At 41.7% G+C, this 22211-nt stretch overlaps 1 protein-coding gene across 3 annotated transcripts in view; it reads left to right on the top strand.

Annotated features, from left to right (window-relative positions):
• Nucleotides 1–22211, top strand: part of TGFBR2 (transforming growth factor beta receptor 2) — a 67155-nt gene that overhangs the window by 18646 nt on the left and 26298 nt on the right. Inside the window, exons 1-4 of one of the 3 annotated variants that reach the window (XM_075083294.1) lie at nt 7217–7320; nt 9101–9272; nt 10949–11139; nt 14499–14609. In XM_075083294.1, the coding sequence (XP_074939395.1) occupies nt 9109–9272; nt 10949–11139; nt 14499–14609 (466 nt within the window). In that variant the 5' untranslated portion in view covers nt 7217–7320; nt 9101–9108. Of the gene's footprint in view, nt 1–7216; nt 7321–9100; nt 9273–10948; nt 11140–14498; nt 14610–22211 lie in introns of those variants that run through there. The other 2 variants (XM_075083293.1, XM_075083295.1) reach the window with 2 other exon arrangements.

The following is a 22211-nucleotide window of genomic DNA, read 5'->3' on the forward strand; positions in this document are numbered from 1 at the left end:
CCAAGCAAGTATGTTACTATTTTTGATTTCTGTGTGGCTTTGGTTGTGCAGTGGTCTGTGGGAGCTGGGGGCAGGACTCCATCTGCACAGTGTGCCATGTGGCTGCCTGCTCTGGTGTCGCAGTGATGAGCCAGCATGATAGTTGTCTGTGTAAGGGAGAAGTTGGAACTGTACCCATGAGCCCACCTACTCTGTCCATCACAGGTACCGCAACTGCAATTCCCCATGGGAAGGCTGGCAGGGTTTGGTAATACGGTATAGCAGGAAGATCATAACACTTTTGCAGTTAGCCTCTTTGCCCCTACCATAGATCCTAATGTGTTCTGCTGCCCAGAAGTTTAGCAAAAGATGCAGTTATTTGCCCTGTGACATAGGCTTTGAAGCTTCTCTGCCTTCCTCCCATATGTAGCCTGTCCCATGAGAATGTTTCTAAAAAAGCAGGCAAGATTTGTCTTTGCATTAAGCAGATATCACAAGACAAACACTTAGGACTGCTAGTAAGTAATAAAGGGATGCCTTTAGGTAAGCAGTGCCTTAAGAATATGATTCTTTTTTTTTATGATCTCATGGAATTTTCAGTTTGTATGTGGCACTGAGTGCATTCAGTAGCCTTGCAGTTAAACTGAAGAGCCAGGATGTGTCTTGAAGGAATACTTTGTGGCTAATAGAAATAGCTTGGCCATAGCATTATTAGAAAATGTCCTAAAGTACTGTTCCACCTGTACTGGGTGGACTTCTGAATTTCCCTCTTGGACACTGGGAGTTTAATAAATAAGCCCTTGAAAATAGGGTTGAATGGCTCTTTAAGGTGGACATTCCTCATTTCTCTTGTAGTAAGAAAGTTAAAGGGAAGAAATATAAACTAAGCTTTTGGAGGGAATACGTGCCTCTCAGGACAAATGATTCACCTTCTCCAACACCATTATGAAGAATGGAAAACTCTATCAGATTTTGAAGTAGGCTGTTGCCTCTTGAGGGAGCAGGAGTGGAGAGAACCCTGTTCTATAAACAAGCTTTCTTAACTAGCTGAAAGGAGAGGTATGATGGGTTAAGAAACTCCATTCAACCTGCTTAGAAGATTCAGTTGCATGGTTTTGTCCTGGTGACATTCTGTATCTGAGAATGGAGGCACATGTTTTTCTGAGTCAGAATTGTTCCTGTGTATGTTTTAAATGTTGAGAGTTTTGCCACAGAGACTCTTCTGTCATGAAAATTCTTTCCTTTCTTCTGTATCACAGAAAGAACTGTATAATGCTTGAATGACTGCTGTCTATTTTCAGAGCACATAAGTTGGAAAAACAATATTTGTACAAAGCTGAAGTGTTTATACGCTTTCAGCTCTGTTTCAAGTGAAGTAATGGCAGCTTTCACCGGGCAGGCAAGAATACCAAAGGAGGTGAAGTTGCAGGGTATGCTTTTTAATGGACAGAACAGAATTAGCTATGCAAATGTCAGCCCTGAACCATGAATCATGCTTATTCCAGCAAAGCAGGAAAGCTGTTTTCCCTAATCTTGTCAACCAGATGAGCATTGCTGTACTTGATACCCACTATATATCTGAATTCACAGGAGTTCACCACCAAATACAGCTTCCAGTAAATTCCAAACTTAATGCATTATGCAGAAACAAACCAGACCCCGTAGTCATAGTTGAATAAATTGATCTTCGTGTTATATCACGTATGGGTCTCCAGTGCTGTGTGCTGTTTACCGGCTGTGTTAGGGAGGCTGCGGGTTAAAGTCAGGAGAAGATGAAACATCCCTTTGAGTGCCCTATGGGAAGCCATCATTTAGGGTTTTTTTAAGCTTTTTCGCCTGGAAACAGTATTCTTTTGTTCCGCCTACCATGGAGTGCTAAACAGTGGCCAGAAAATATGGAAGAGAGCAGCAAGTTAAAAACCTGCAGGTAAAAATCCATCTCATTATATGAAGCATCACAGTAATGTTATTTTTATTGCCTGTTTTCTGAATGTGTCCATGCTTCTATTGTAAGTGCTGAGCTAGAGTGTCCTCAAACCTGCACTAATGTCAGTCAGGAGTCACGGCAGCGAGCTCCGTTCTCAGGCGTGTTTGAGGCAATTCACTGCCATGCCCTGTACTAGTGAGAAGAACCCAGCCCATGATTGAAGCTGCCAATACTAGCTCATTTTGGACATAGTGGGTAAAAATAGTGTTATTTTAATGCTTTAAATACAAGAATTATTTTTATCTTCAAGATCTCCAGCTTAGTATGCTTTTCCCTCCCTTATTTTCTCTGGTTGTGTCCCTCCCCCCAGCTCCTGCCAGATTTGATTCCATTTCTGTGTCAGTGCCTGCAGCAATCCCTAAAGCAAAGTTTTGACAGTTCCACTTGCTGTTAAAAGCAAGGTACTTCCACTGCAGAAATGAGTTAAATAAAGTTTTCTAACTCCTGCTCCTTTTCCTTTTGTCTTCTCCCTCTGCATGTACCTTCGTCCGCTCCTTGCCTCCCAGTAGGCGGGAAATAGCGGTTTCCCAGATTTCAGTGCAGTCCAACAATGGCCTTCCCACTGTCAACCAGTTCTTCTGCTTTGGCCTTTCCTTCAGCTGGGGGTGGCTAAACTACTGACTAGGTCTACCTTGTCAGAATTGCTTACCTAGTCTTCCCTCTTCTTTTCTAGCAGACTACTTGAGTAGGGCTGAAGAGCCCACATAAACTGTTTGAAGGCCTGTACACCCCACCAGGCTGGTCTTTCCCTCCATCTCATAGTGGAGGCTTTGTGATAGGGTGGATTGCAGGGCTGTATGTGTGTCTCATTGCATTAACAGTTGTATTGTTGCCATCTGATAAGTGTGATTTGCATTTATTTCATATGACAGGCAAGAGCTGTTACGTGACAGGGAGAAGCCATGACATGCATCCCCCCAAATACTTCACGAAGAAATGTGTTCATAAAAAGGAAGTTATTTTGGTCTTTACCCTTTGCAGAGCCGCAGTGAAGTTCGATCGGTCAGGAAAGCAACCACTTTGCAAACAAAAATGTGATCAGTACACTTAAGGGCATGTCTTTAAGCAGCTGTTGTGCTAGGCTGGAAAGGTGAAGATCAAAAGGAAACCTAAGAGGTGAAACACCTTCCGAGGGCAAAACGGGAGTAAGTTGCTAGGGACAGACCAGGGTGATGTCAGTGATCTGTGACTATATATGATACAGGTCGAGGCAGAGAGATTCTGCAAAATAATCTGTAGGAATGTGGTTTTCTGGAGTCCTGCCACAGGGACAGTTAAATATCTGGTGAGCTAAACATTTATGGAACCTGTTTTCCTCTGACATATTTTAGTTGTACGTAAAATATAGCTCGTGTTTGGCTTTACAGAGACTGTCTTGGCACTCTTGATAATCATTGTTAATCTTAATAGAAACAGTCACAAAAGTCCAAGTGCCCATGGTAATCCTACTGGGGTAAATCATAGTTGAGATAAAGGACTGCAGCCCAAAGCAGGGTTCAAGACAGTATGAACTATGTGAGTTCATACTTTCATAGTGAGTATTGGGAGTATGTGTCACAGAGTGACACTCCATTTCAACTCGTGATGGCATTAAGCTCAGAACTGGCAGGAGTAACTGAACAATTGAAAATATATATTTCATAGGGTTACCACTAAAGGTGTTGCCATGGTAGTTACTAGGTGATCCTCAGTGTTGCCAACTCCTGTGATTTTATGATGAGGCATATGATAGGTGACATTTTTCCTGAAGATCAAGCTTCTGGATTCCAGTGATTTATTTTCTTTCTATCTTTTCATTTTGTAAGTTAGACAGTAATACCTACCCTCCTGCTTATGGACAAAGTTTCAAAACATGACTCAAATGCTCTCTAAGAGTCTAGGCAGCAATGGCAAATAAAGGAGAACCAGCAGTTGGTTTTTGGTTGGGTTTTGAGCATTTTTTTCCTTTCTTTATTTCCATAATCTCTCTGGTTAGTCTTGTGATTTTGTAACTCATGATTTCTGAATCTTTGGGGTTGATGATGGTTCTGTCTTTTCTTTCTTATATTACTGCACTGATCACAATCAGCTCGGATTACTCATTTTCCTTGACTCCTTCCCACCTGCAGTTGATTCACCAATATCTGTAAGGCAAAGAATGTGCTTTTGCATCATCACATCTCCAGTCGTGATGCTGGCAGTGTCCCCATCACTGTCCAACTTCTGCTGAGGTTATAGATTGTGTACTGGGGGTGGTAGGCAAGATAGAAAAATCTCTGTCTTTAGTACTGTTCCTGCAAAACTTGGTGTCTTTCTGTTGGATAAGAAGGTAATACAACTTGGATGTTCTTCATAGCTGCTATGGTGCTTTCCAACGACTGAGACATTATGTCGTCGAGCGGTGTTCTTTGGAAGAACAAGGACAATCTCCTCCAAGGCTTTCAGATAAAGGCATCCTCCTCCTTGCAGTTTTCCATGATGTAGTGGAGTGAAGTCTTAAATTCAAGCCTCTCCCATCAGGTGGAATCCTTTCACAGCAGCTGAGTAGTTGTTTTCCCATCCCAAAATCTCTCTCAGCAGTTGTTTTTTTTTTAAAGGGATGGGATCTCTGCTTGGCAATGCTATTCTGTATGTATACATGTGCCAGAGGCACTGGATCAGAGAAGACAAATGCAGTAACTGTTTTTACAAGATAGGAATAAGAGAAATTGGCTGGTGTTTCTGAAATGCATCTTAAGACATAAATAAAGTTTTCCAGTGTGGATATTCCCCAAAAGACAATATGTTGGTTTGGGCTTTATTTAAATGTTGGCTTTTAAGAGTTCTGTAATGATACTAAAAAATAAGAGGAATGTAAACTCTAGCCTGAGGCCTCAATGAAAGTTACGTGTCTACAAACAACAGACACAAAGCAAACAACTTCAAGACAGTCAACAGAGTTTGAGTGAGGTGTACCGTTTATAAGGTCCTGAGAAATCATAAAAAAGATGTAAAAATGTCCTGAAAGCCTGGCTCCACCAGAATCCATGGAGTTGATATTTCCTATGTGGCTGCTCTGGCATCTCTTCCATAATATTCAGCCCACATCTTGGCTTGCATGTTCCATGCATTTTAACCACGGTGACTGATCTATGCTGAACTGGTTGGTTGAAAGCTTCGTAGCGAAAAAACCACAGTCTTTTATTTGAAGCCCTCTCCACAGACAAGGAAGGAAGGAAAGCTAGAATTAGGCTTCCTGTAGAAGTCAAAATAAGAAAACTAACATTGGAGAGTAGATGGCAAAACTCACATTTTAGGAGACAAGCACACATTTTAGGATGGCTTCCTCCAGATTTGCAATTCTGTGTTTTCTCCGTTGACTTTCCTGTTATATCCACCTTTTTTTTTTTTTTAATGCAAGGTGAAAGGTTGCTTCTGTCCACAGTGTTCAGGTGACTTTGGTTGACAGAACAGGGCAAAACCTTGAGCAGTTGGCTAATGTGGTATGAAGTGTGCATCAGGATAGTCAAGCATTTTTAGAGATGGACATTCAAGTGACTACAAGAGAAGCAATCTTGCTGGTTGTGAATGACTCACTGTTTGTGGGCACCTCAGGGAATGAGTAAATACACTTTCCTAGGGAAAAACCCTACAGAATCACAGAATCACAGAATGGTAGGGTTTGGAAGGGACCTCTGGAGATCATCTTGTCCAACCCCACTGCTTCAGGGGGCACAGGACCACGTCCAGCTGGGTTTTGAATGTCTCCAGGGAATGAGACTCCACAGCCTCCCTGGGCAGCCTGTGCCGCTGCTCTGTCACCCTCACAGTAAAGAAGTTTTTTCTTTCATATTTAGATGGAACCAACCTGTTGATCTCCAGACAGGATTTTGTTAATTAGAGACAGGTCTGAGTTCATGTGACTAGGAAGGAGACCAATCTTTCCCAGATTTCTAAGTCCTCAGAATCTAATAGCAGGCTGTGATCAGACAAGAGTGATGCTGAGGTTCACACCTGACTCCAGGTTTAATCTCAGGCCCTTTTCAGAGGTTGATTTCAGTATCAGTCTGATAGGGGAAAGTCAAACCTGGCTTTAACACAGTTAGTTTGGATCTAGATGGGTTACCAAAGTGAGCAAAGCCAAGCTGTGTTAATGAACAAGACACCCACACCTGCTAAAGTAATGTGACAGTATTAGGGAAAGTAAACCGCAGTCTCACTTTAAATCAGATGCTGAAGCGTGGAAGAAAGTTTGTCCACCAGGGCAGTTTATCCAGTACCTTGAACTGCCAGAGGACTGAACAGAGAGGCACAGCACTGTTAGCCTCTATTACAAGAGTTTTTGGAAGAAAATTCAAGTGTAGTAAATTCTGGAAGTCCTAAAACTCCATTAGATTTTGCCATTAATTTAGCCTGTTCAGAAATTAGGTGGGCCTAACTACCCAGCCTGTTGCTAGTAACTGAATTAAGGTCTACCACTGTAACTTAGAAACTTAAGGTTTGTGACCTTGCAGTGGATTGCTGCATTCCAGATAGATGGTTTTTTTGTTTTGTTATGTTATCTTTTTTAATCAAGTTGCTTCGTTTGGAGATCCCTCCTTGGAAGAGGTCCAAACATATTTTCATACATTTGTTCCAGTGGGTGAGTCTTGGCAGAAACTGGCATAGCCAGGGACAGCACAGGAACGAGCCCTGCCTCTCTATAAACATAATGTGCTTGAAACAGTTTACCTAAGGACCTGCCTTCACATGGCTTTTGGCTCCAGTGCTGCAAACACTGGAGAAGAATGGGTCGTGTCTGAGGCACAGGCATCCATCACGACACAGCTGCCCAGTGAAACATGGAGCCATGTGAGCTCCGAGCTGAAAGTAGTGTAGATGCAGATAAAGTCTTTGCAGTTTGAGCAGCAGATGTCTTTCCCCTGTGCTCAGTTGTGAGCCGCTTGGCACCCTGCCACAGGTTTACTGTGTGAACTTGGGTGAGTCACTTCATCTCTCCCTTGATATTTGTCTATAATGTTAATCCAGGCTTTTAGGACCATAGATGGTCTTTTACTGGGTAGAGGGACCGTCCCACATTATCAGGTTGTTTTGATCATTACTGGAACCTAGATAAACCCATACAGCTATTAGCTTCTCTTCAACATGTGGTAAATAAGAGGCACCATCCAGAAGAGAGGAGCAATTTGCCATAATGATGATTATATTAACATTTATTTTCTAGAACACTAGATTCAAGACCTTTTGAGTTCCTACCACACCTACTTCAATGAGGCTTTGTTCTTCTGCAGGGCTTCTGGGAGTTGTTGCAACACAAATAACTAAGAACAAGAAATGTTTACCTGGGGCTTACAATTCAGCCAGCCTGTAACATACTGCCAGCATTCTCCACCCAAGTAAGCACTCCCAGTGAGCTCATCATATTCCTCCACCCTGTGTAGGAGCTGCTTCTATACCGTTAAAATCATTGGGAGCTTTGCCACTGATTACAATGGCAGAGACCTTAGGTCAGTACCAGAGCATGCTAGTGATGAGAAGGGTGTGTGATTTGGATGGAAAGGGAAGACTCTTCTTTCAGTCCCTCACAATGGCTCAGAAATCCATTGAAAATGTTAGCAAGAGGCCTTTTTATTTCCTTCTGGAAAAAGTGTGTATACTTAATTCCTGTAATAAAATATTCTAATGGTAGTAAATAATGAAGTTCTAGAAGGAAAAAATTGATTTCTCAGCTAATGGAGGAGAGAGGGGGAGATTACAGATCCCTGGTTGCCTATTATCGCTTGACTAGCAACATTTGGCCACAGAAAGCAATCTGAACATTATTTTAACACACAGGTGGCTACAAGAGAAGGACTGTGCTATATGAAGCCCAGTATCTCCTTAAAGTGGTTCAACCTACTTTTCCAAATATAATACAAAGTGAGTCAGACTGAAACTGTTGTAGATAGTCTGCTCCACTTCAGATAGTTGCATATTCATTTTAGCTTTAGAAAAAAAGGTTATGTTGGCATTTTTTGTTCCTTGTAGTCACGCTGGCTTTTCAAAATAGTTTTTGAACTAAAAATATGTTTCCTGAAATTCATACACTGGGATAAAAAATATCTCTTCCTTTACTGCTACCACACTGGAGCAGATGGTGAGTACTAAGACTCAGAACCAGTAAGCAAGTAATTCTTCAGTGCCTGGGTGCAGAAATGTAGCTGTTGGGTCAAAGTAGCCTTCTTCAAGATTGACTGTCATTGTGAATTAGTTTGAGTTCAAGTACCCTTGAGTTAGCCCAGGAAGACTCCAGTAGCAGATTACATGAGCTGTACAGATGCCTTATTGCATTTCCAGCTTGAGTTTCACCCACAACCTCTGGCAGACCATCTACTTTAAGCAGAAAGTCAGTTCCAGCTCTGTGTTTTTCTAATCATAGAATCACAGAATCATTAAGGTTGGAAAGACCTCTAGGATCTTCAAGTCCAACTACCAACCCAACACCCCCCTGCCTCCTAAACCATGCCCTGAAGTGCCACGTCTACATGGTTTTTTAATACCTCCAGGGATGGTGACGCCACCACCTCTCTGGGCAGCCTGCTGCAATACCTGACCACTCTTTTAGGAAAGAAATTTTTCCCAATATCCAATCTAAACCTCCCTTTTTCTATGTGAACTCTAATCAGATTAGGGACGACACTCAGGTGATGCCCCAGGTTAATAAAGAGAAACTTGCAAAATTCATCATGATCCATGTGATAATGACCCATCTAACATGCATTCTCACTATGGTATTCATAATTACTTTGGCACACAGACCATGATGCAATATATTGTCCATGGGGGACAGATATGCTGCCTGTGAATAATGCAAATGAGTGACTGCAGAGTAGTTATTTCACTGCAAACTGGACTTGGAATAAGCTTGATTCTGCAAATTACAAATCAACTTCTGATCCCTCTGAAGTCAATAGAAGTTGATTTCACTTTTCAAATTTGCTTTGATTAACCTGGTCTTGACACTGTGACACTTGCCCTGTTGTAAAGAAAATTGGTAACTGTGAAAGATCAAAGATTTTCTAATTTAAGGTGGGAGGGAATGTTTGCTGCTGCTGAAAACTTTTTCTTGATAATGAGAAATTACACAATCTGATAATCTACCATTATTGAGTTTCCTTCTCTTTTTTTTTCCTTAAGCTGAAATTATGTCGCCTGTAGACAGAAATAAGGAAAATGGATTGCAAATGCCAAACCTATGCAAATTTTGTGATGTTAAAGTAACAACCTGCACAAACCAACATCAGTGCAAGAGCAACTGCAACATCACTTCGATCTGTGAGAAGAATAGTGAAGTCTGTGTCGCTATATGGTAAGTTATTTCTTCATACAGGTGGGGAGGGGAGCACACCCTCATTCATCATTATTTAGTACTTTGCTCGATTGCTCTGATACTCAGAATGTCCCTGCTACCTCACCAGACTTTGCTCTCTCACTTCTAACCCATATCTGTGCTCAGCATACTGAGAGTTGCTTGAGGTTAACAACAATTCTGATATGAAATGTTCTGGGGATTTTTTTCATCTACAGCAGTTCTGTTCCAGCTTATGCTGTTATTGGAAAAGAGGCATGTTTTTGCTCAAACCATTAAGCTGCATCCACCCACAGCACTCAGAGTAGAAAGAGATTTGAGACTCAGAGGATTAAGGCATCATTTGCTGAAGAAAGACAATTCTCTCTCAGGTTTCAAAATTAACTAGATTAAGTAAATCTATCACAGGAGGCTTATTTACCATGTATATGTAGAAACACTTTCTCTTAATGGTAAAAAAAAAAAGTCTGTGTATGTAGTGACTCTGATATAAGTATAGTGCTTTTTATGTAGCATATGTCTAGGTTCAAAGAAGTCAAGAGTATATGAAAATCAGTTGTAACAATTTTTTAGGATTTGTTGACTTGAGGATTTGGTTTGCATTCCAGTCTAAGAACTGGGGTTTTGCCCTTCCATAAATGGTAAGCCAATCCTAACAAAGAAAACCAGAAACACTCTTAATGAGTTCATAAGTGGACAAAAGGAACAGAACTGAGTATTCGCAACATTGCTGCTGATTTAGGAACATAATTAGAACCACTTACAGAAAGACATAATTAATTCATTTATTGAGGGATTAGTTGTGTCCACTGACTTGAAGAGATGTTCAGCATAATTGGAAGTAGACACTTGAAATGCATGATCAGTCCAGTGTGCTGTTCCATGTTTGTCCTGTGCTCCTATTTAGTAAACGGCCAGTGTCTGGTTTTGTCATACAAAGTGGCTGTAGTGCAATTTAAGATACATTCTGGATTTTTCATGCCAATTTATCCAAAAAGCAAATGAGTTGAGAACTGTATTTAGAGCATTCTTTGCCTCTGAGTCTTGTGTCAATGAAATTAAATCTGTGGGCCAGGACAAAACACAGGAATATGGTCCAGATTGTTAGCTGCAAATGTTTCCCTGACAGCAAGGCAACTCTAGCTTGTACCAGTTCTATGGTTGGTATTGGCTTTATTTAAAAAAAAAAAAAATTATAAGGATAACTCCTTCAGTGTAGAAATGGTGCTGATTGTAGGCTTCAAAAGCAAAACGAAAAGGCCAACTCACTAAAAATTCCTCAGATTTTGAGGAAATAATTCAGTTTTTATCATAATTTCCCACAGATTTTTACTGTCTGCACAGTGACCACAAAAACCAAAAGTATGTTCTGAAGTTCACAGCAGTTCATTGAGCATTAGCTTGAATAATGCTGGGTGAGATTTTCAAAGGCAGTCATTGGAGCTTAGTGGTAATATGATACAGGAATAGCTGTGCCATTGTACAAATGCCCCCGTGTGAGGAGCTCTGACACGGCCAAATTTACCCCATTCAGGAAAGCCAGAGAAGAACATATGATACTCTTTAAACCCCATTTGAGTTCTCAAAAGAGGCAAATTTTGGGCAGGAGCAGTCCTGTCTGCTCCCTTTGTAAAATATTCCTTCTTTGATTTCAATTTTCTCCTTTTCATTTTTAGGAGACAGAATGATGAAAATGTGACATTAGAAACAATATGCCATGATCCCCAGAAAACACTGTATGGTCACATGTTGGATGACTACAGCTCAGAGCAGTGTTTGATGAGGGAAAAGAAGGAAGATGGGGGACTGATGTTCATGTGTTCCTGTATAGGTGAAGAATGCAATGATATGCTCATTTTTCCATCAGGTAGGTTTAATAATTTACCCTGCATTTCTAGGCTATACCTTGCAAGTAATATTAACTGCGTCATACTAGCAGACTTTGGAATCACATTTTGTGGAGAAAAAATTCTGGTGGAAGGAGATATTGTGGTCTCTTCCAACTTCTGCAGAATCTCAACCCTTCTTTTCTGTGTTCAGAGGATATTTCTTCCTGCCAAGCTGTCTTCCTTTTGATGTAAGTCTGATACTCAGCTCAAGAGATTGCACTTAAAAGTTGGTGAAAATAAAGACAAAACCAAGAGTTGTTCTGTTGACACACCAAAATGCAATATATGCCAACTACGTTATAAAACACAAAAAAGAGACAAATGCCGTATTTAAGGTTTTGCCTCTCTAAAAGGCTGTATTGCCATAGTGTGGCATCTGTATATACAAATACTGCTGAGTAACTTGTCAGGATGTGAATTTAAAGTCAGCTTCTCTGTTGTAACTGATCATCTGCACTTGTTCTGTGGTGGGCATGAAGTAGCTAGAAGGCTCCTTCAACTGGTGGATATGCTAGCTCGTGCTTACTACGGCACAAGGATGTGTACGTGAGTTCAGTTAAACCAGTGAAATCTGAGTATAAACCAAGTCACAAGTGCATAACCTGTCCCCATTCTACTTCATGAATGCCTATATAGACCACTGCAAATACAGTAAAGGCAGTACAGGTGTGTACAATGCTGGTGGACCTCATGCTGCACACAGAGATGTGCGTGTGTGCATGCACAAGCCTCACTTTATTTTCTCCTATCTGCTGGATGCCACAATGATTCTTTTACTGAGACTAAGTTAGGTCTCTTGCAGGCAAGTGTGAGGCCTCCAGTGGACAGTATTGTGTGCACTCATTTCTAAATGAGTATGGCACACAGAACCCATCCTTATCACCTGTAAGTACCTCAGAAAAGGGTTTAGGAAAATCCTTGTTATCTGACATAACAAAGGATTGGGATACTTTTTCTACTCCTGGGAGACATGGTGCATGATGGCACTGAGGCAGACAGCTATGCGAGTGGCTTCTAGCTCTCGGTTCCCAGTCCTCTAAGAAGGCTAAGTAGTTTAGGTTTGCCTCCTTTGGCCCAGGCTGTCCATATCTGGTGCCACCTCCTCCCCTCTTCCTCATCCCCTCCCCAAGCTTGATTTGAAACCAGACGACCTAACTGCTGATCCATGGTTGTATGACCAACCCTTACTTGGGTGGGCTTTAAAGGGGTTGGAGTAAATACTGATGTGAGCACAGGTGGTAGACCCAGGACATAATTCTAAGAATTGCCTTGATTTTATTGAAGAGAATGTGTTCCCAGTGGGAAGATCTTACTGTGTTGATTGACTAGAGCTTTTATACAAAGCCAACCGCACCCTTGTGGATTTTGGCTACTTTGTTATAAATTAGTCATGTTATAGCTGTTTCTCCTGGAGCTATGTAGCTGAATAGAATCTCTCTGACAAATGTGTGTCTTCTGTGTGTATGTTTATGAAAACCGTTCTATAAAATCAACACCAAGTGCCTTCATTCCCATCAACTCTGCAGCGCCCCTCACACTCCCAAACAGCCTAAAAAGAACCGTGGGATAGATTAAAACCCATTATTTTTACCCTAATTCCTTTGACTCTTAGGAGTGGAGCTTTTCCTTCTAGGTCACGTGCTGTAAGCACTCTAGGTGACTCATGAAAATTGTGCCCTGCGTTCACGTGTAGTGAGTGAATAACTACAGATAAAATTAATGTAAAACTTCAGTTTGTAATATTTCCAGTTCATTCACAAACACAAGCATTAACTCCAGTTGGGAGGGGGAGAATTGAGGCTTTGTCATTCCTTTTTTATTGTTGTGGATTAGTGTTTCTTTTAAATGAAAACAGCCCCTTTGGGTTGCTTGCCTGGTTAGCCATGGCAGGAAGACAAACGATTTTTACAGTATCAGACATGCGGTTTCCTGTCTGTGTTTAACTTTGAGCAGAACATCACAGCCAGCTGGTCCACGGCTCCTCCAGACAACTAGATAATAGCCTGTAATAATTTTGCCTGTGGAATGACTGTCATCCAGATCTATTCTGTACATTGTTCTTGCCTTTTTTTTGCTCTACATTTCTTGTACACCAGAGCAAGAACTTTTGCAGTGTTTTTGCACATCCCATAGTTTCAGAAAGTGGAAAAAGCTAGTCTAAAAAAGCCTGATCAAAAAAGCGATTGCACTCATTTATTAGCAGAAATTGAGACAATAAAAAGGTTTGTCATTTTTCACTTGATAATTGCAGCCTTTCCTTTCAAGCCATTGCTGCAAGTGATCAGTGTTCTAGCTCTTCTTCCTCCTGGGTGCACACTTAAGACAGACCAGATTTAGTTTGTTCCTGTTGTTTCTGAAGTAAGGAAGAAAATCGTGTGTAAGGCAACAAGTTCTAATTTCTACCAGAGGTTAGTCACTACATTCCAGTGATTCACAGCTGAACTGTTATTGCTTTTAGAAGAATCGGTTTATAGCACTGTTAGCCTGTATCAGTCTTGTCTGTGAAGGGTAAACCTCCTGACTCCATTTTTAGACATAAATGTCTAAAGGTTTTGGGTAGTGGGAGGTGTTGCGACTCTCCCAAGTGTGGCTTTGGAAATGTTGGAAGTAGTTACATCCAAATCAAATGCCTGAATCTTATATTGACTTTCATTTAAATTGCCAATCTGCAAAATAAGCAAGACACAGTCAGGCACGTGCCTAAACACGCCTGTATTTCTGCTGTGTCAGGGGGCTTCTGACCCTGATTCAGATCCCTGGCATTTCGGGCCATGGGCAGCTGGTGGAAAATACTGTGTGCAGAATCACTCCAAACAATGTTCTGTGGTTCTTGGAGAAATAGTATACAGGAGACAGGTAGCCATTGGAAATCTGACTACTCTGTGTTTATTTTTCAATCCCTCTCTTTTTTGCCAAACAAAATTGTGGGTGACTGGCAAGCAGTTTACACCCCTGTGGTGGAAAACTGCTTCTCAAAGCAAAACTCAATGCGAGTCTGTTTTAATTATTATTTATTCAAATGTCAAATGTCAGTGCAACCAGAAGGCAACGCCAGGGAGGAAAAACACTGGAAAAGATTAGCCAAAATCAGGGCAAAATAGGCCCTGGCTGGCTAGAAGTTGGCTAGGTGGCAGACAGGGGCCTGGCCCCAATATAAAATAATGTGTTTAGATTTTGAAACTAACACCTGAGAATTTTAACGAGGTAATAAATAATGCTTAGTAAATAATGCAAGCTAGGCAGAAAGATTCCCCATGCACCCAGCACCAAATAAAGTGATGCCTGCTCTTTAATACACCAAGTGTTAAGGAGTTTTATTCCCGGTTTTCGGTGACAGTTTGGCGACCCAGATGGGACTCTTCCTCTGAAGCTCGACGGATCCACGGGATCGAGAGGACTCTGGTGACACCGAAGGTTTTTTGGGGAGAGCCTCTGATCCCCTGGTCCGGTGAGTTCAGGGCAAGACTCCTGAGATTTGTTAAGGCATTACTGAGGGTAAACCCATCTGTAAATCGGGAGAGTAAATCCCACCAGATTGGGTTACAAAGAGAAATAAAGTGGGACCAGGGTTGGGGAAGGCTTGTTTGCACATTACTATGGGGATGCCTGGACTGCTACCCAAAGGTCTGGCTTCAAGTCCCAGCAAGGTATAGGAATTAAGTGCTTGCTGGTGTGACGGCCTCACGTACCAGCCAAAGGACTGCCCACGGGGGCAGTGAAAGCTTATTTAATTGGAAATTGGTAGTTATAATTTGGTTTTAAGTACCAGTACTTGTAATATTGGTTTTGGTCAATTATGAAGAGAAAAAGAATTTCGCAAAGTATGTTTTCTGTTTGTGGGTTCGAGTCCCACCAGAACTAATGGCCTTTTTAAGTGGAGACTTGGAAATTACGGTCTGTTTATTGGAACTACAGCTTTGTTTAAGTGAAAACTGGAATTAAGGTTTATTTAAGTAGAAATCATGATTAAGGTTTGTTTGAGAAGAAATTGGAACTAAGATGGGTTCAAGTAGATCTGTTGAGGGAGGAATTTTAAAGAAGTCACCTTTGGGGTGTATGTTGAAGCATTGGAAGGAGGTGTGGGGTGATGCTTTCACAAGGAAGCAGTTAATTGAATATTGTAATCATAGGTGGCCAATGTATACTTTGGAAGATCAAGAGAAATGGCCTAAGAATGGAACTTTGAAGCACATTGCCTTATTGCAATTTATGTTGTTTTGCCAGTGCAAAGGGAAATAGGACAAAGTGCCTTATGTTGATTTGTTCTTCACATTGTGAAGTCACCCAGCATGGCAGAAGGATTGCTTTCTAGTGCTGAGTGATCCTGTGGTTTTAGCTTTAGAAAAGGATCCATGGAGAAAGCCTAAGAAGTGTTGTTCAGCTTGTAGTATTGGGAAACATTGCATCAAATACGAGAGATCAGAGGAGGAGGACATAGTGTTATTGGTGGCCCCAGGGCAAAGGAGACCGTAATTGCCAAGGCAAGAAAGAAGCAGAGGGGGAGCAGACAAGTTAAGTTCATAAGAGGAAGGGGATTTTAGCCCCGTTGCAAGGCGAACTAGAAGGGGAATGGGACACAGTGATTTGGAGGGGGGGGAGGCACTCCCAGCCTCTCTCTGGCAAGGAATTGGGAATAACAGGCTGGTCACTCTCAAGGTTCTATTTTCAGAGACATATTTAAGATCTAGGAAGGAGCTAGCTGTGATATATAGGGGGGACCTGGAAAAAGTAGCAAAAATATTTGAAATCATAGAACCCAAGATCCAGATTGGAATGATGTACAGGTAGTATTGGACACGTTGTTAACTTTGGATGAGAGAACTATGATCTTGGCTAAGGCAAAGGAGGATGCTGAAAGGACACATGCCCAAAGTGCCCAGCCAGGAACTGTGAATGATCGTTTTCCTCCTATGGATCCCCAATGGGATCCTAATAACCTAGCTCAAAGAGAATTATTGACTAGATACCAGAGGTTGGTGATGTTTGGAATAAAGCATGCTATCCCTAAAGCTATCAATTTGTCTAAACTATATCAGGTGGTACAAAGGAAGGAAGAATCTCCCTCTGAGTTCTATGAGCTATTAATGTCTGTGGCTAGGAGATATACAAATTTGGACCCAGAGAAAGGGGGAGATGCTTTGCAGTTGGTAACTTTATTCGTAGGACTGTCTGCACAAGACATTTGAAAGAAACCTCAGAGGTTGGAGGGGGAAGATTCTAGGAATCTTAAGTTGTTGGAAACAGCTTGGAAAGTGTATCATAACCGAGAGGCTGTAGAAAGGGGTTGGAAAAGGGACTTGATTGCTGCATTGACTGGACATGGATCACAGGGAACAGGGCATAAAGGCCAAGGCTGGGGAGGTGCAAGATGGAGTGGATTCCAGCGCCAACCTCTGGATAGAGATCAATGTGCTATTTGTAAAGAAAAGGGACACTGGAAATGGGAATGTCTGCAGGGAAATCGAGTTGGTGGAGCAATTCATGAACAGGTTGCTAGGCTATGAACTCTAGATGAAGCATGAAAGGTACTGGGAGGATCACCCCAGCTAGGCCTCTGGTTACCCTGATGCTGGCAAATGAAAAAGTGGATTTCCTAGTAAACACCAGAGCTGCATATTCTGTTTTAAATACCTGTAAAGGGGCTTTTAGTCAAAACACTGTGAATGTAGTTGGTGCCACAAGGAAGGGGGAGAATCAACCATTTTTCCAACCCCTGAATTTCAAATAGGTAAAAAGTAGTGGACACATCAGTTTCTATGCATGCCAGAGTGCCCAATGCCTTTACTAGGCTTACTAAGCAAATTGGAGGCTCAAATAACTTTTGATAATGGACAAATACAGGTGTGTAATAGCTAATCCATATATTCTATTAACAACAATTAAAGAAAATGATGAACGGTTCACAGCATTAGATTTGAAGGATGCTTTCTTCTGCATACCTCTAGAGCTGGACAGTCAAGCACTTTTTGCATTTGAATGGGAAAGTCTGAGCACAGGACAAAAGGCACAACTCATTTGGACTGTATTGCCACAGGGGTTTAAAAATAGCCCTACCTTGTTTGGAAATAAATTGGCAAAGGAGCTGTAAGTATGGAAAAAGGAGAACAAGAAACTAACTCTCCTCTAATATGTGGATGGTGTTCTGGTAGCTGCCCCACCACAGAATGAGTGCATTCAAATAACTGTCAGCCTGTTAAATCTCCTAGGGCAAGCTGGCTATCAAGTATCCAAGAAGAAGGTGCAAATAGCAAAGACCCAGGTCCTATACCTAAGATTCACCGTTTCACAGGGACAGTGGAGCCTGGGAACAGAACAGAACTAAGTGATTTGCCAAACACCAGAACCACAGTTGGTGCTGGAATTACGTGCCTTCTTGGGAATGGCTGGATGGTGCCAACTGTGGACCCCTAATTATGGGTTAATTGTGAAACCAGTGTATGAAACACTCAAAGAATCAAAGAAAATACTGCAGTGGATGCCTGAGTGCAGATCTGCCTTTCAAACCTTCAAGAAGGCTTTGATGACTGCCCCAGCCCTGGGCTTGCCTGATTTAACTAAACCCTTCAAACTCTTTGTATACAAGAGACTCCAGCAAGCTCTGGCAGTACTAATGCAGAGACTGGGATCTTGGAAAAGGGCTGGAGGAAATTTTTCTAAACAACTTGATAATGTCAGCAGAGGATAGCCAGCATGTCTAAGGGCCATGGCTGCCACCATTCTGTTAATCAAAGAAGCCCTGAAATTAACTAGGGGAAAGAAAATTACTTTCTACGTGCCTCACATGGTGGTTTCCATACTAAAGGAAAAGGGGGGGCCACTGATTATCCCTAAGCAGGATGCTAAAATACCAGGTGGTGCTCCTAGAACAAGAAGATGTGGAACTGAAGACAACTATTGCCCTTAACCCTGCAGTGTTTCTAGATTCTATGTCCAGAAGGGAGGAAGTGTTGCAACATGATTGCCTCCAAATACCAAACAGGTCTATTCAAGTAGGGAAGACTTAAAGGCCATTCCAATAGAAGACCTTGAAGAGGAATTATTCACAGACGGTAGCAGCTACGTGTGTGAAGGGAAACAAAGAGATGGCTATGCAGTTGTAACTCAAACTAAGGTCGTGGAAGTTCAGCCTTTACCTGTAAATACATCAGCCCAAAACACAGAACTAGTAGCACTACAACAGGCATTAGAACTATCAAAAGGAAAGAGGGTAAACATCTGGACAGGCTCCAAGCATGCATTTGGAGTAGTACACACCCATGGAGCAATGAAAAGAAAGAGGATTACATCAACACAAAGATCTCCAATCAAATACAGGGATGATATCAAACAACTATTAAAAAGTATTCAGCTACCAAGACAAGTAGCCATTATGCATTGTAAATCCCAGTTTGGATATACTTCAGCCAATATAGGAAACAGACTAGCAGATAAAACAGCAAAAGAGATGGCAGAGAGAAGCATCCTGGTTGCTGTACCTTCCAGGCAGGTAAACATACCTAAAGGAACACCTGAATATAAGAGCCAGGATAATCAATTGGCTGAAATATTAAAAGCCCATTGAAACCCGAAAGGATGGTGGGTAACTATTGATAAGCAAGTCATAGTGCCACAGGCTGTAATGATGCAGCAGAAGATAAACATCATGCAACACATCGCAGGGCAGAGGCTATTATAGGACAGGAATTATTAAGAGCTTAGTAAGTAAATTTAAAAACTGTTTACAAAATAGTGCCCATTCATATAAGAGACCCCCTCCAGGAACCTCGAAAGGAGACAACTGCCCTGGAGACTACTGGCAAGTAGATTTTTCAGAACTGCCTCGGCAAGAAGGATACTAGTCTGTGTTGGGTCTGGTTGATACTTCTTCAGGGTGGCCTGAGGTCTTTCCCTGTCGCACCAACAAAGCTAGAGAGGTAGCAAAAGTCCTATTGAAGGATGTGATACCCAGATTCCGAGTTCCATTGGCAATGTTGTCAGATAGGGGACCTCATCTTATAGCAGAAGTTACACAAAAATTATCCAAAACAATAGGGATCAAGTGCATACTCCATGGAGACCCCAATCAAGTGGGAAGGTGGAGAGGATGTATGGAAGCCTAAAGAGATAAATTAGTAAAATTTGCCAGGAAATGTCAGTTAATTGGCCAATGGCTCTTCCTCTAGTCTTATTAAGAAAAAGAATTCAACCAAGTTCCAAAGAGAAAGTGAGCCCCTATGAAATTCTATAGGGAAGTCCCTACCAGATAACTATTTTTCCAGGGGATAGTCATATAATGGGAAACCATGATTTGAGGTAATACATAACTTCTTTGGGGAAGGTACTCTCATCTTTGTATAGGTTTGTTGTTTTAGCCTCACCTTTGTCTTTGGACGCTCCAATACATTCTCATCAGCCAGGAGACTGGGTGTACATCTGAACTTGGGATTCTGAGCTGCTTCGTGCCAAGTGGAAGGGGCCATTCCAGGTTCTCTTGACAACTTACACCACCGTAAAGGTAGATGGTATTGCTCCGTGGGTCCACTACACCAGAGTAAAGGCGGGACATCCTTCATCCAAAGAGGAATGACAAATGCAACAGACAGCAAATCCACTTAAGTCATCCCCAAAAGGAAAACATCATGAACTGCACGAAAAGCCCTCATGGCCCTCCAGCAACATGTTGTCCTGATAAGGCCACGCACATTAGACAATCCTGTCCACCAGTATCAACCAGGAGACTCTGTATATGTAAAAACGTGGAACTCTCAACCTCTATGAGAAAAGTGGAAAGGACCCTTTCAAGTACTCCTAACAACCTATACAGCGATTAAGGTAGGAGGGATTGAACCTTGGATCCATTATACTCAAGTAAAACCAGCATCTGTGCCAAAGGAGCCTCAGTGGAAGGTCGTTTTGTCAGACAAAGATCCTTTCCAGATGAGAATTCAAAGATCAACATGAAACTGGTCAGCAAGTTGTAGGTGTTTTGGTTGGGATAGCCATGATGATAACTAACTGTTCAGCCAATCGGGGGACAGATCATAACAATCTTTATGAACAGGCAAAAATATGGTTGTAACCTTACCTTAATTAACCTAACCTCAATGTAATGAATTGTTGGATTTGTTCACAAATTATGTTAGGAGGGACAGGATTCCCATAGAAACCCAGACCATTGGCAGGGCCAGAGGTGTGTGTGTCGTATGAATTTAGAAGTGGCACTAGCCCTGACTATGACACCCTAACAAATTGTACTCAAGGACAGGCAACAATCCCTACAGGAGTTAATATGAAGCCTGAAGTAATAAGATTAGAAAGTACAGTACAAGGAAGCATTTGCATCTTTCAACCAAGTGGAGCCTGGTGGGCGGGAAACAGTACCTGTAACAGCACTCTCTCCCCCACTCAAAACGCCACAATATATTCTTAATGGCAGTTCAGGGTATATTTCAGAAGGAGAGACTACTTTGACATGTTTAGTCCCAAAACATCATTGGGAACTTGGAAAGGACATTATTGGATCTTTGGGAAAAAGGCGTATCAATGGTTGCCTGCAGGATGGTATGGATCCTGTTAGTTAGGGTTGCTAATGCCCCTGTTTAGAGTATTGCAACAACTTCCATCAGGATGACCACATTGGAGAAGAGAGATAAAAGAGACCCTAAGAGACAGACCAGTTATAAGAGAAGCAGAAAGATTTTTCTTTTCCTTATGCACGCAGCTGCAGCCTATGGACTAAAATAAACCAACTCACTAATTTATTGGAGGAAATGGCTAATGAGACCATTAAGGTACTAAACAGTACATCTTACAAAATGGCCCAAAATAGAATGGTGACTCTGCTAAATCAAATGGCCCTAGATTATTTGTTGGCCAGTCAAGGGGGAACTTATGCTTTTATAGGACAGGAATGTTGTACATACATAGATGGTGGATTTAAGACCCAACAGAAAGGGAAAAAAATCGATTGAGAGGGCAGTGGAAGAATGGGATAGACAAAAGGAGTGTTATTCCTTATGGTGGAGTTAGTTAATTTCATGGCTGCCACACCTAACTTGGTTAAAGAACTGTTTGTGATAATTATAGCCAGAATTATTGTATGTATATTACGTTGTATCATGATTCAATGTTTACCTTTAATCATGTCATGTTGTACCCGATTGTGCACACTGGAAAGTCAAAAATATCAGAATTAAGCGATTTAGGTGAGACTCCAGAACACAGAACTTACTTTGAAAGTCTCAAAGGGGGGAAATGATGTAAAATAGTGTGTTTAGATTTTTAAAATAACACCTAAGAATTTTAACAAACTAGTAAATAACGTTTAGACCAGATAAAGGGTACTAGCAATGCACACCTCACTAAGGAGTACTTCCTCAAAGGAATACAAATCAGTAGAACTCCAAGGACTGACAGGAGAAACATCCTGCTAAAGGAGGTTGTGAAGGTAAGGGAAGGTCACAAATCAGTCAGCAGTGATAGAAGGGAACTTCTCGCCCCATAAGGCATGAGAAACTGGACAATTAGTGAAGCCCAGTAACTGGGGGAAAGGTAATTCTGGCAGGGGGAGATTGCAACCACCAACTCAACTGCGGGGCAAAAGGACTACCCCCACCTTCTCCCCCCCTTGCCTCCCCAAGGATGAGCAGCAAATTAAAATCGCATTGTAGCTTAACATTTAAGCGAAGAAGATACAGGCCAATGGAAGAAGAGGATGCTCAGTCAGGTCAATTATTATGTGTCAGATAGCCATGGTGTGTTAACTGTCGTGTATAACTGTCAAAAAGGAATTATAGTAGGTGTGCATGCTAGGCAGAACAATCCCGCACACACCTGGCACCTAATAAAGTAATGTGTGCTCTTTAATACACCCCGTGTTAAGGAGTTTTATTCCTGGTTTTCAGTGACAGTCCTGCTGCCATGGAAAAGATGAGTGCAGGACTGGACTGTCAGGGTTTTTTCCTCCCTGATGTCTAGTTGTGCCTGGTGGATCTTCTGCATCTTGCTTTGCCTTCTTAGGTTTTGACCTGTTGTGATGAACCAGGTCTGTCTGTAGCTGATGGCACAGTTC

This window comes from Phalacrocorax aristotelis, chromosome 2 (assembly GCF_949628215.1).
Source record: "Phalacrocorax aristotelis chromosome 2, bGulAri2.1, whole genome shotgun sequence".
NCBI classification, from domain to species: Eukaryota; Metazoa; Chordata; class Aves; order Suliformes; family Phalacrocoracidae; genus Phalacrocorax; species Phalacrocorax aristotelis.